This window comes from Palaemon carinicauda, chromosome 15 (genome assembly GCF_036898095.1).
Source record: "Palaemon carinicauda isolate YSFRI2023 chromosome 15, ASM3689809v2, whole genome shotgun sequence".
Taxonomy (NCBI): domain Eukaryota; kingdom Metazoa; phylum Arthropoda; class Malacostraca; order Decapoda; family Palaemonidae; genus Palaemon; species Palaemon carinicauda.
Genome location: NC_090739.1, coordinates 13,767,676 through 13,782,316, shown reverse-complemented (window position 1 = coordinate 13,782,316; position 14,641 = coordinate 13,767,676). Strand labels below are relative to the sequence as shown.

The following is a 14,641-nucleotide window of genomic DNA, read 5'->3' as shown; positions in this document are numbered from 1 at the left end:
TGTGGGTGACTTTGGTAGCGCCCTGGTGGCCAGAGAGAGAGTGGTTCGCAGATCTAAGGGAACTGGCACGCCTTCCACCTGGGCCACTTCCAGACAGACCAGACCTTCTCCGGCAGCCTCATTTCCAGAGGTTCCACGAAAACCCTTAGTCCCTCTGCCTTCATGCGTGGAGGTTATCGAGCGTCTCCTGAGAAAGGAAGGATTTCCGTCGAGGACGACATCAAGGATGTCAGGGTACCTGAGGCGTTCGTCAGTCGAGGTGTACCAGGCGTAGTGGGCTACCTTTTCTAAGGGGTGCTCCTCGAAGAACATCAGGCCATTAGGGGCCTCCATTCTCGAGATAGCAGACTTCCTGGTCTATCTCAGGGATGAAGTGGGCACGTCCATCCCAAGTCTTCCTCCTGAAGGACATAGACCTAGGTGCCTCCAGATATATCTCGACGCTCATTAAGAGCTTCGAGCAGTCGTGTTCCCCCCAAGCCGCTAGAGTGCCCCAGGGGGATGTGGCCAGGGTACTGAAGATGCTTTCGGAACCTCCCTTCAAGCCTCTAAAAGACATTCTAGACAAGGAGCTCACCCTCAAGGCAGACTTTCGTTTAGCTCTGGCATCAGCAAAGAGTAGGTGAGATTCATGGCCGGTCGTACGAGATCTCACACTCGACGGGCTGGCGAAAAGCTACCTTCAGATTCTTACCCTCCTTCGTAGCCAAGACTCAGAATCCAGATGTTTGGGACCCCAAAGTTGAAGGATTCTCAGTGCCAGCTATCCCTCGCTCGGACAACCCGAGGGACTTGCTGCTGTGCCCTGTCAGGGCAGTATGGCAGTATTTAGATAGGACAGCTAGACTTCGTCCCGAGATCAAGAGTGTTCATTTTCCTTGGGACTGTGAAGAAGCCAGTCTCCAAGAACACTATCTCCTTTTGGCTAAGGCAAGTGATCGTCAGGCCCTACAGTAGTGCAGGGGTCCCCTTTCCAGGAAAGCCCAAACCCCACGACATTAGGGGTCTAAATACTTCATTGGCGTTTGAGAAAAACATGGCAGTGGGCCAAATCCTGAGGGCAGGTACTTGGTCTAGCCAGTCAACCTTTACGGCTCACTACTTGAAGGACTACTCGAGAAAGTCCCTGGACGGGTTCTTACTCAGTCTCATCATTTCCGCGCTCCAAACGGTTTATAGGTGTAGCCCCAGTGGTAACTGCGGGTAGTAAGTCCAAGAGACACAGATTCCTTCCTGAGCCCCCTTGTTCTTCCTTCCCCTATTCCCTTACCGGAAATGACTCTGGTAGCCCCCTGAAACTGCCATGGGATACACTATCATTGGAAGGACATGTCTCCTAGGATTCTTGCAGAAGTGAGTTACTTAGACACTAAGATGGTTTTTTGCGTAGTTTTCCCTATTTTCTCGTGTTTTCTTTGAGGTCAGCAGAACCTAGTCTCCTACCTAGGTTTCTCTTCTATACTCGTCACGGTCTCTAGGTCCTGAAGGACACTCCCACCTCCTAAGGTATAAGTCTCCTAAGAAAGTAGTTCGAGGTAAGTACTCGGTGTTGGAACAAATCACAAATTTTAAGTAATTTGTATTTTTCCTAACAGTACTTACCTCGAACTACTTTCGGGTAATGGCCCGCCCATCCTACCCCGAGTGCCTTGCTGGACTTCATAGATACCCAAGCTATCAAGAACTTACTGGAGATCGAGACCTGAGCAAGCATGCTCTCTGACCCGGCGTTAGCCTCAGGGCGCGTATCACTCCACCTGAGGTTACCCCTCCTAGAAAACGGGACTAGGGTAAACTACACAAAACTCTGGTCGGTTGGGAGGAGATCCCAGATACTCCTAAGAAAGTAGTTCGAGGTAAATACTGTTAGGAAAAATACAAATTACTTAAAATTTGTTATTTATACCATGGTTTTACAATGAATTTCTCACCTCCTAACCAAAATCTTATATACAGTATTGCTTTAAAATACTATTAAGATCTGTAGACTAGCTGGAACTTAATCATATTGAAGAGTGTCTAACAATAGTTGGTCACAATGAAATTTTATTTCTGATTATGAATTATACGTTACGTTACAATTTACCTGTTGTATCTATGAAATTCACAAGCCCACTGAAAAATTGTTACTATTGTATGTATCATGATGAAAATATGGACATTTCTTTTTATAATGAAATTGTTAATATTTAAATGTACAGTACAGTATAATTGATTTCCAGATAGTTGGTCACAATGAAATTTTATTTCTGATTATGAATTATGGTCATTACATTCATCTTAAATTTTTTATTCGCAAGGGATTTTATTTTGTTAATAACAAATAACTAATTTTCATGACATTTCTCATCTAAGGAGGAAGAGATACGAAGAGAGTGGTATCAAATGAGAGCCGAAGAGCGCTTAAGAGCTGAAGGAAGACTGGTTGATGGAGAGGCTGCACCTGCTGATATATTGGCTCAGGTAGATGTGGTCTTTTTACCTGCAAGATAATTGTATCTATAAGTAAAAAAAAAAATAGAAAAATCATTAAAATAATTTTTTGGTGTATAGACCAATTAACATGTTAGTATTCCTAATGACAAATTAATCTTTGCAGGTTGCTGTCCTGGCAGACTCTGATTTATGTGATGACGATACAGATGCGCAAGAGTGTGTTGTTGCAGATGGAATGGAAACAGAAGGAGAAACTGCTTTCACAGAAGGAGAGGGTTTTACAGAAGGTGAAGGGGGATTTGATGGACATGTTAGCTCCCATTCACATGTTAGTACCCAGGCAGATACTGCAGTTCACCATATAGTTGAAAATGTTACCCTTCAGGTAGTTACCAAACAAGAACCACAATCAAGCAATGATATGTAATTATGTAATTTACTACTACTAATAATTATTAATGTAATGATAAAGTCATGTAATGAATTGTGTGTTGGTTAAATTGGCAATGTAATGTTTATTTCATATTTCAATGGGAATGGTAGTTATTATATTTAAGTGTAGATATTTCATTCTTTAGAAGACTCAGAACTGTTGTTATCGCTTTCAGAATATATTGCACTTTATATTAAAAATAAATCGGAATTATACAAATTTGTTTTAAAATGAAATTGGAAATTTTGAAACCCATTTAAAATTCAATTTTGTACTTCACAATACACCAGGTCTGAGATTTTATTGGCTGGTGAAATAGTAGAACAAAACTTTTATATTCTATTGGATGGTGAAAAGGTAGAGATCAAAACTTATGGGGAAATATGTAAATATTGGTAGATGTGCATGACTAAACTCAGAGCTGCAGAGTTTAAATTTATGATGCAGGTATTTCCAGTTAAAGAGAAATAAGCTTCACTTAAGTGACTTATTTTGCTAGATTTGCATACATTCAGTACAAATATTCCACCAAATGTATTCCCCAATTATCTTGATTCAAGGCTTTAACGTTCCTTACGTTACAATTTACCTGTTGTATCTATGAAATTCACAAGCCCACTGAAAAATTGTTACTATTGTATGTATCATGATGAAAATATGGACATTTCTTTTTATAATGAAATTGTTAATATTTAAATGTACAGTACAGTATAATTGATTTCCAGATGTACAGGCTTAAGTAAGATTTTTTTGTAAAGAGCCTAATTAAGTTCCTTACCAGTCTTTCCAAAAGACTGCATTTGCAAAATTTTTTTTTTTTTTTTTGCTTGCTATTCTTTATTCCTTCTTTGAGTACATATTGCTCACAGAATCACTTAGTTTTGACTTTGATTTTCCTGAGGAATGCACTAATAATGCTCCTGTGAATTTTGAATTTGATTACTTTTAATTTGACATTTAAAATTATATACAATCTCTCTCAACCTCTGCAAAACAGACAAAATTGAATGTGTTGTAATTTCGTCAAAAACTCAGATTTCAAAGTGAAAACTTCAGCGGAAACATACAAAGTAACGGTGCTTCTATGGCAATATATTTAGTATGTGATCATATTGTTTACACAAACATGCCACAAATAAGATTTGGCTGAAGTCTATGCTCTAACATAAAAAAGTTGTTTATTCATACGTTTCTTAAATCCGATTTATGAGCTGCAAGCTCACGTATAGTATTCTACTATATACTGTAATAAGTGGAACAACTATTCGTACATAGAGTAATGGTTTATTTCTTAAGTTGATAATACTTGTTCTATATTCATGGACCAATAAAAATTATACAAAATTTTATTTAAGCATATCCCTTTTTAGGTTAGACATTTAATAAGTTATTTCTATTCTCCTATCATGTTCTCTCTGCTTCCTTAAGTCTTCCTTTACCTCTTCCACAATTTCATGTCTGACCATCTGTCATCTATTCCCTTTAACAAACCTTATGTTTGAGTTTTCTGCATTTTTATCAGTTCCAAAACATCAGAACTCTCTATTCGTAAGGTGATCTTCCCTCCATACTCCACCAACGAATCCAACTTCCTAAAATCGCACCATGTCAAAATTCCTTCATTTTTAATGTCAATTCCAGTTTCTGCTGAATAGAGTACTACAGGCTTTCATTCCAATTATGTTTTTATTCAAGTAATTGGCATTATCTGGCAATATCTCCCATTTCCTTCTTTCTACAATCTCTTGTTGGGAGCTTTCACCCCTACTCTGTAGTCCATTATGTCACCAAGTTAACTAAAACGTGTTACCTCTTCTGTCTTCCATCATTCTCTCTTTCATCGTCCCAGATTTCTTGATATACAATTTAGGCATCTAAAATCTTGTTTCGTCAAGTCCATTGCATGAAGCAGAGCACCTCTTGTGACACCATCTGACTTAAATTTGGTGCAGGGCTCACTTCCACACACCCAGAGCAATAATGTGGCCTGATTGCATATTTTTTTGACTTACTTTCCCATCACCATTACCTTTGCTTTGCTTATGTTGTATCTCAGCTCTATTTTCCCCATTCCACCTATCTCATCCTCAGATTTGGCTGTTAACACGGTACTAATTGAACTGATGCTACCAATGATGGGATCTATGACATGAGGCAGATCATTCACCTTTTTGCAACCCAGTTACCATTAGTGCTACCCCCCCCCCCCCACAAAAAAAAAAAAAAAAGTCAGAATACCTTACCTGTGATCCAGCTAATATTTCCCAGGGCAGCTTGTAGGAGGAAACAAGGCTAAATTGGCAAAAAAGGGATGAAATTAACTTGAAAGTGACTGCTCAATGATTTTCCTTCACTACTTGACATATAACTGTAAAAAGAAAATACATAATCAGAATACTCTTTATAATACAGTACTAAGAATGGTCACATGCCTGTAAAGAATTATATATCTGTATATACACTATTATACTAAGAAGAGTGAAAATATGACATTTAAAAATGTATTTTTCCTAACCATACAAACTGTAAGCTCTTTACTATCGAGATATAATTCGGCGACAGCTGAAAATAGCCGTGAAACTTTTAGGGAGGTGCTGCTACTCTCCGCCCGTTGGCGGGTGGGTAGACCAACCACACTGCTCATACTTAATAGCTAACAAAAGTCACTTTGCAATTGCAGGCAGGACTTCCTGGGGAGGTTAGATGATGGCAGGCCAGTATGCGTAAAGAGCTTCAGGTTTGTATGGTTAGGAAAAATAAAAATTATTTCCAGATTTGTCATTTGTTCAGGCACCAAATACAAACCTTTCAGCTCTTTACTTATGGACATTCACGTTTAGGTAGGTGGAAACACAAGACCAACTGACTTAGGTTGCAACTTATGCTTCACACGGGCTGTGTAAGAGCGCATCCTATCACTTCACTAGATCCCCATGAGAGATTACGGCTTGAGCAATTGTGAAAGGGTGAGGGAGATCCAACACTCTAAGGGGCTTCTTAGTGGAGGCCCTGGAAGATCCAGGGCAGTCCGCCCTTTCCTGTAGCAGTATCTGCTGTTGCTTGATAGACTGCTTCATCGTTTCCTGTTCCTTCTGAAATGATTCCAACATCCACTGGATTGACGTGAGGATCGCTTCGCTCTTGTCGACCTGTGCAGCTGGTTGAGGAGTAGGGGCTGAAGAGGTTGACGGCATAGGTTGGTATGCCGACACGGCAAACTGAGGGTCTTCAGTTACTGTGGAAACGGATCCTTCTTCTTTCGTTCATGGTTGTTCCACGTCTTCTTCAGGGCCTCCTTACAATAGGTCCTGTTCCGTGTCAGTGGATACTAATGACATCCTTTCTTGGTGGATGTCCATGCCTTCCAGTGCCTTGTTTATGTCCGTGTCGATCTTCATTTGTACGAGAGGAGGCTGGACCTGTTCCTGGGGCACTACCGCGTTTGGTAGAGCCTTTGGGGAACAGAAGGCACCTTAGGAAGTCTTTGGGTTGGTATGGTCCCGGAGAGTTCTTTTGGAACCCTCTTAACCACTTGCGAAGGGTCTCCCTTGCTGTGTCCCTAGTCTCTAAGTTGACTGGGAGGGCATCTCCGAAGCCGTTGGCCAGCAGGGTTGAGCAGGTGGGGCAACCCTTCGGGTCCTAATACTTTAGGACTCCCAACACGATACAGGAGGGGCATGAGTCCTGCACATCGTGTGTCCACAAAAGTCTTTACCCTTGTGGTTGCAGAACAAGGCTGCACACTTCTCCATCAGCTCCTCCTGTAAAGGAAAAGGGCTCAATGAGTATCATGGTTTTTATATCATTGATATAAAAGCATACAATTTTATTAACAATAGTAATCACTAATGTATATAACAGCTTACGATAGTAAGCTTGAAAGGAAGTAGAAAAGACACATATCTGTGTTTCCTCTCCCAGGCCATTGCTGAGACCTCCGTCAGTAATAATATTTGTTTTCCCTGGTAGGGAGAATACAAGATAGAAGAAACTCTAGGAACTAGAGTTAGAAAGTGTCTATACTAACATTATCCACCTGTAATATATATTAATACTGATCAGTGATTTTTAGGGTCCCGATGATCAAAAAAACCATCTGGGTGTTGAGGGAGTACTCAGACCTCAACATATTATCGTGGTCCCATCAATAAACTGTGATAGGAAACACAGTATGTTATAAAATATGTGTACAGTACTACAGTATACTTCTATACTGTAGTTCAACCGGTGGCACTGCCGGGGTTAGGTTAGTACCTGGCGGCACTAACTGATAGAGAGAGAGAGAGAGAGAGAGAAAGCATTAAGGAAGGAGAGTTTCCTATTATTTTGGTTTAGCACAATAATTGGAAGTGTAGGAGGACTATCAGGCCGCCTGCTGTCTCCTTGCCAGAATGAGAGTTCCAATGGAAGGGGTAAGAATCTATCTGATTCTGGTTTCCAACCATCCAGAAAAGGCCTGCCGCCGGCAGTATAGGCGGCAATAATTATGGATGGCGGACCAAAAGATGGCTGAGGACTTCTCGAAGGTGGCCGAGGCAGCTGAACTAACTGCTACCGGCAGGGTACCAGCCAGTAACGCAATCAACCTAGCAAGCCGGGATGACTGTCAGAATAGCGGTGAGTGTTGTTACGGCTATGACGTCACTAAAGGACAGAAGGGGGAAGGGTAAGGGTCCTATAGTTCACTGAAATGAGAGGCGGGGGCAGGTATGCCGCCTACCTTCAACAGTGAACTGAGGAAGCATGGCTTCCTGTGCTGACGACATCGTTGGCGGCAGAGGAAACATGGTTCCTTTGCTGGCGACATCGTCGGCGGGAAGACAAGGGCACCCTGAGTTGATTACTATCTAACTCAAAGCCAGAACTCTTTTCTACTCAGCAGCAATGAAGACAGACAGTGGTTGCTGCCTGTAGTGGCGGCAGCACTCAGGAAGGGTTTAGCCTCTTTTCTCTGAGAGAATGTATATCGAACCTAATCCAAAGATTCTAGAGAATGTAAGTTCTCATCCGAATCAATAAGGAACGATAGGGTGACGCTAAACATGGGGAATTACTTTACTAACGTATATATGAGCGAGGCTAGCCTAGCTCTGGTAGGATCCTCAGCCAAGATTGGTACCCTCGGGGTTCCCGCCGCATACGAAAAGTAAAGTTACATAATAGGAAGAGGAATAATATATATGTATGGAAAATTTTCACTTGTAGAATTTGCCTAACTAGCTAATATTGTAGTTTAATACTGGGAAATGTCGCCCTACTGACTAAATAAAGTGCACCAGTAACGGGCGACTACAGTCGTAAAATGGCTGCCTCCGGTTCGTGGCAAAGCTCAACCAAACACACTTAAATTATTGGAATTTAACTGTAAGGGAGCCTAAAATTATACACAGGAAAGAATTAATACTCAACTTTCCAGAAGATGAAGATGCTGGAGATTGCAACTAAACACCGGGAAAACATTGGGAGAACACCTAGCTTATAGCACTACAAGTAAAGGAATGGCGGCCAGTAGTAGTAAGGATAGGAGGTCCACCAGGTACCTAGATCGGCACCCCTTTCTTTTGCCACATCTTCCCCCTTACATCAAAGAGTTAAATCTATTCGGGGTGAAGACTGCTATGTGTCGCATCTAAAAAATACGTCCCCTGATATTATGCGATATCCTTAATTGGATACTCACGCCAGGAGTTAGAATCTTGGAGACCTTCGGTTTATTTCTCTGGGAGTATCACTGTAGCAAATATCCCTTAGAAGGCTACCTAAAGGAACCCTTCCATCAGGATGACATGGCCCAAGCCCAAAAAGGCCTTTTTTGTTTTTGTTGGCGATTTCAATGCTCATCATAGGGAGTGGTTAAATTCTGTTTCTCCTACTGATCACCAAGGCTTAAGAGCTTCGGACTTTGCCTCTGAATCAGGCTAGTAGCAAATCATAAGTGAAGCTACTCACAGGTCTGGTAACTGCTTGGCCCTTGAATACACAGACTCCCTTGCGTTATAACAAGTAAGATTGGTTCTCCAGTTTGGACATCTGATCATGCCTTGATTTCATTAGTAGTGAAGACTGAGCAGTCTGTCCTGAATGTGTGATAATCATACTTGTGTAAGATTTATATAAAATCTCAAGCAGACTGGAATGGCATTTTGAGTTATCTTCTGGGCTTAAATTGGTCACAATTGTATAATAGTGTTAAACCTGTTGTTCCTTTAAATGAGAATCCAGTCTACATAATTGATAGACGTATCTCTTCTTGTGTGCTAAAGTACCAAGTGAAAGAGAAATCCTGGTTCAATGATGAGTGTGGACAAGCTTAGTTGGAGAACCATCAGTCCTATCATATTTGGAAGGGTAACAGATCAAATTTGACTTGGAATAACTATACTCAGCTTAGGGCTTTTGCTGAGAGAATTTATGCTTGAACTGAAAAGGAATGGAGAAGTATTGATTTGAAAGCTCAAGATGGAGACGACTGGGAAAATCTAACAGACGCTCTGCGTCGATAGGCGTGGGAGGAGGAGATGATGATGATGAAATTAAATACAAATTAACCATACAAGAAACCCTTTCTGGTACAACCAAGGAACACAAGTGGTGGACTACCCTTAAATCTGCACTCTTAGGTGTAGCCGCAACAGTTTCTCCTTTGCTTGAAATAGATGGCTCTGTTACTTACTGTCCAAACGAAAAGGCAACTCTTTTGGCTAATAAGTTTGACAGTACAGTAATCAGAGTATTGAGAAACTATCTTCCTCATTCCTCTTTAGCTTTCCGATCTCGTGAAATTAAAGCTCTCTTCATGGACCTTGATGCTTATGGAGGTGTACAGTGAACCCTCGCTACTTCGCGGTTCGACAATCGCGGATTCACCACTTCGCGGGGTTTTCCCATAACCCATATATATATACATATCGCGGATTTTCCGGAAAATTCGAAAATACCGCGAAATCTGAAGATAACCAAATACGATATTTTGTTACCTGTAATTCCATTAATACTGTAATTAGTAATATCTGCTCTTACTGATTGTTCATTGCATTACATATGATATATAATTCAGCACAGAAAGAAATAAAACACGAAAAGAGAATGTGATCATACGATAATTCAGTACATAGTAAAATTAAATCGAACATGAAACGCAAATCAGATGCAGTCATACCATATTAGAATGGTGTGTACTGTAATGGATGTGCTTCTTTTCCATGAATCTTTTGTATGTATACGTACGTAGTTCAGTACTGCATCCAATAATATTCTTTGTTGCAAAAATCACATTTCAAATAAGTACTGTAAGCGTACGAGAGAGAGAGAGAGAAAGAGAGAGAGAGAGAGAGAGAGAGAGAGAGGCGTAAAATAGCGTACGTACGTAAATTTTTATTATTATTGTTATTATTATTATTATTGTTGTTGTTGTTAATAAAATTATTATTGTTATTATTATTAATCATTATTATTATTATTATTACTGTACAGTATTATTATCATTATTTATTATTATTACGGTATTGTACTTAATCTACGTACGTTCAGTATGCTCGGGGCATCTTCTATGAGTAACCAACGCACCATGTACTGTAAGACGGGTTGTGATTGGTTCAAGCGCTGATAGATGACGAATCAAAACTCAAGTTTTGTTATCTAGCCTGTGATTGGTGTTTTGCCCGCATCTTCTACCCGCAGCATCAAAGTTCTCGCGGGGCTGCATCGTTCACTTTCTCTTTCCGCGTATTGCTGAGTAGACGTTCTTAACTTTGTGAAGTTTAATCTGTGCTGTGTGCGACTGTTTTAAGTTGAACTTTTTGTTGAACTTTCTGTTACAATGGCTCCCAAGCGTTCTGCTTCTAGTAAGGCTGGTAGTGAGCCTAAACGCCACCGAAGAATGATGACGATAGCTGAGAAGGTTACGCTTCTCGACATGTTAAAAGATGGTAGAAGTTACGCGGCCGCCGGCCGCCATTTTGGCATCAACGAATCCACCGTTCGCTACATCAAGAAGGACGAGGCGAACATTAGAAAGACTGCTGCAATCACCTTTAGCAGATCAGCGAAGCGAGTCGTTACAACGCGTAATAAAACGACCGTACGCATGGAAGGTGCTTTAGCTGTGTGGATTGCCGACTGTCGGAAGAAGAACATAGCGTTGGATACGAACACCATCCGAACAAAGGCTTTGAGCTTGTATGAGAATTTTGCGGCAAAGGAACCTCATGACGACGATGGCGACCATGCTGAAGAAGATGATGATGTAGATGATCCTCAACCAGGGACCTCCACTGATTCCCAGCGTCAGAAACAACGTTTTTCCGCCAGCAAAGGATGGTTCGCGAAGTTTCAGAAACGCTTCGCCCTGAAAAGCGTTTCCCTGCATGGGGAGTCTGCTTCCGCTGACACTGCCGCTGCTGAAACTTACGTGAACCAGACTTTCAAGAACATTATCGCTGAAGGTGGATACAAGCCGGAACAAGTGTTTAATATGGATGAAACCGGCTTGTTTTGGAAGAGAATGCCGTCGCGAACTTTCCTGTTCAAAGAGGAAGCCAAAGCCTCTGGCTTTAAGGCATTCAAGGATCGCGTTACCCTCGTGATGTGTGGCAATGCTGCTGGATTTTTGTTAAAGCCGGGGCTTATTTATAAGTCGAAAAATCCTCGCGCTTTGAAAAACAAAAATAAGAATCTCCTTCCCGTGTACTGGATGCATAATCAAAAAGCATGGATTACGAAGATGCTGACCTCCAACTGGTTCCACCAGTGTTTCATCCTGCAAGTCCATGAATATCTCTTAGAGAAGGGCTTGCCATTCAAGATCCTTCTCCTTATGGATAACGCTGGTGGACACGCAACTGACCTGTCGCGTGAGGGCGTTCAGGTTGAGTTCCTGCCACCCAACACCACGTCATTAATTCAACCAATGGACCAGGGGGTTATCAGGGCGTTCAAGGCCCTCTACACGAAGAATACCTTGGCGGACCTCGTTGCGTGTGTGGATGCTGCCCAAGATGACGAGGATGAAGACTTCAACTTGAAGGCGTACTGGCGGCAGTACACCATAGCCACGTGCCTGCAGAATATTCAAAAGGCACTTCAAGAGATGAAACCTGCAACCGTAAATGCGAGCTGGAAGAAGCTGTGGCCCGATATTGTTTACGACGACAAGGGATTTACTCCGTCGGAAATCCAACACTCTGCAATACGGAAATCTGTGCAGTTGGCTGCCATAATTGGGGGTGACGGGTTTGGCGACATGACGACTGAAGACGTCGACGAGTTGTTGGACTGCCATTCCCAGCCCCTAACTGACGCAGACCTCGAAGACCTGACGAAATCGGCAAGTGAGGAAGAGAGTGAGGGTACCCAGGAAGAGACCCAAGAAAATGTCGAAGAAACGGGCTTAACATTAGAACGGCTCGCCAAGTTCTGCAACCATATGAAGGAGGCGAAAGAAATGTTGCAAGAGTGGGACGAGGATATGGTTCGCTCGATGCAATTCTGCAACAAGGTTGATGACATCACGACTCCCTACAGGATGCTCTTGGATCGAAAAAAGAAGCAGCGGCAACAACTTCCGATCACAATGTTTTTTCAGCCTCGCAAAAAAGAGCCAGTTCCTCCTGCTAGTACGCCTTCGGAAGAAATTGAAGAAGTTGAAGAGGTGTCCCAGGAAAAGACACCTCCGTCTGAAGAGACGTAAAATACTATCATTGACTGCACAGTAGAACACATCATCAGCTTCATCATCATCATTTCTACTGTGCAGCAAATTCATCGCCATCGTCATTCAAGTTTTTCTTGAACTTCTTTCGTGGTGAGTACAGTAACAATCTTTATTTTTTACTTTAACCTGTTTTATAGTTTAGTAATGTACGTACTGTATGCATTAAGTTAAAGGGAAGGTTTTAAAAGTCTACAGTACATGTTGTAACCTATCATATTTTTTTTGTTTAAAATTTACATTTACGTACGTAAAACAATCTCTCTTTCTCTCTCTCTCTCTCTCTCTCTCTCTCTCTCTCTCTCTCTCTCTCTCTCTCTCTCTCTCTCTCTCTCTCTCTCTCTCTCTCAAATTGTTTTCCTGCTTTGCTACGTACAAGTACTGTATAATTTATATTTGTAAGGTAACATATTTTGTAAATGCTTTTACTGTAAATACTGTATGTACTGTATCATTATTTATCACTATCATCATGCGTGTTAAATGCCTTGTTTGTTCTGAGCGTGGTTGTTTACTGAGCGTACACGCCGTCGTTTCAGGCGGCGTCATAAAGAAAAAGATTTCATTTGGAAGTCCTAAGAAAAATACGTAAACTAAAACATTGGTAATAAAAAAATCAACATACAGTACTGTATAATCAATATAATCGATGCAAAAACTAACCATACGTACATATATGTGTACACTAAATGAGTTTGTTTCTTCATTATGATCAGAGATGAACGTAAACAAAACATTGGTTGCCATTTTTTATCGTGCTTTTTAGGTGTTTAGGAAACACATGATATAAAATCGCCTTTAATATTTGTGCCTGTTTTAGTTTAGGGTGCTGTAGTACATGCATTAAGTGTTCTGTACATTAAAGGGTGGTTTGTTAACAGTACTACGTACAAGGGAAGGTTTTAAAAGTCCGAATATACATGTTAAATAAATAGGTAAATATGCTGTCACTACTTCGCGGATTTTCACCTATCGCGCCCGCGTCTGGAACCTATCTACCGCGATAAACGAGGGTTCACTGTAGACCCAAATGGTATTTTTCCTGTTTTTTATAGACTGCAGATTTCTTAGCTCCAAAGTTATCTGATATTTTGCTTAAGTTAGCAAGAACAGGTTCCTTTAGCCCTTGATGGAGAATTGGTAATGTTACCCGATTATGTAAATGCATTTTTGGTCTCAGCCATGTCGTCCTGATGGAAGGTTGCTTTATGTAGCTTTCAAAGGGATATTTGACTACAGTGATACTCCCAGAGAATTGACCACAGGTCTCCAGAATTCTAACTCCTGGCGCGAGTATCCTTAATATAACTTTTAAGGATATCGCATAATATCAGGGGACGTATTTCTTGATACGACACTTAGCAATCTTCACCCCGAATAGAGTTTTTGCTTTGAGAGGGAAGAGTGGCAAGTTTGAAGGGGAGCCGATATCAAGGTTACCCAGTGGATCCCCTCCCAGTACTACTATGGCGTAACTATTCCTTTAAAAGTATTTCCTCTTCCTATTAAAAGTTTCGATCGTATACGATAGGGCCTCGGTGGTACTAGCGTAGCCGAGATCCCAACTCGGGTTAGGTTAACCTAACTCGTTTTAGTAGACTTTAGTAACTTTATCCCCCGTTTAACATCTTGTATTGTTTTTATTAATTCGGTCGGAGATATACTGTATATATATCCTATAATTACTATTATAATTCGATACGCTTCTCTTTTAGAGAAATGAGGATAAACTCTTCCTTCCAATATTTCCTCTTCCTAATAACGTTTCTATCGTTGACGATAGGGCCTCGGTGGTACTAGCATAGCCGAGATCCCGACTCGGGTTAGGTTACCCTAACTCGTTTTAGTTTACTTTAGTAACGTTATTCCCCGTTTAACCTCTTGTATCATTTTATTAATTCAATCGGAGATAAATATCTCCTAGAATTATTAGTATAATTTGATACGCTTCTCTTTTAGAGAAATGAGGTTAAACCCTTTCTTCCCCCTGAGTGCCGCCAGCCCAGGCGACAACCCTATCTTCTATCATCGCCATTGAGTAGTGTACTCCAGCTTGACTTGGA

At 41.2% G+C, this 14,641-nt stretch overlaps 1 protein-coding gene and 1 long non-coding RNA gene across 3 annotated transcripts in view; one reads left to right on the top strand and one right to left on the bottom strand.

Annotated features, from left to right (window-relative positions):
* LOC137654481 (uncharacterized) overlaps positions 1–5,068 on the top strand; it is a 69,243-nt gene extending 64,175 nt beyond the window's left edge. For both annotated transcript variants that reach the window (XM_068388145.1, XM_068388146.1), the window contains exons 11-12: positions 2,356–2,463; positions 2,600–5,068. In XM_068388145.1, the coding sequence (XP_068244246.1) occupies positions 2,356–2,463; positions 2,600–2,863 (372 nt within the window). In that variant the 3' untranslated portion in view covers positions 2,864–5,068. The remainder of the gene's footprint in view (positions 1–2,355; positions 2,464–2,599) is intronic.
* The window catches only part of LOC137654483 (uncharacterized), a 107,533-nt gene continuing 95,235 nt past the window's right edge, over positions 2,344–14,641 (bottom strand). Inside the window, exons 3-4 of the long non-coding RNA XR_011046640.1 lie at positions 5,113–5,237; positions 2,344–2,482 (exon numbers count right to left, since the gene is read on the bottom strand). This is a non-coding gene — a long non-coding RNA (uncharacterized lncRNA). The remainder of the gene's footprint in view (positions 2,483–5,112; positions 5,238–14,641) is intronic.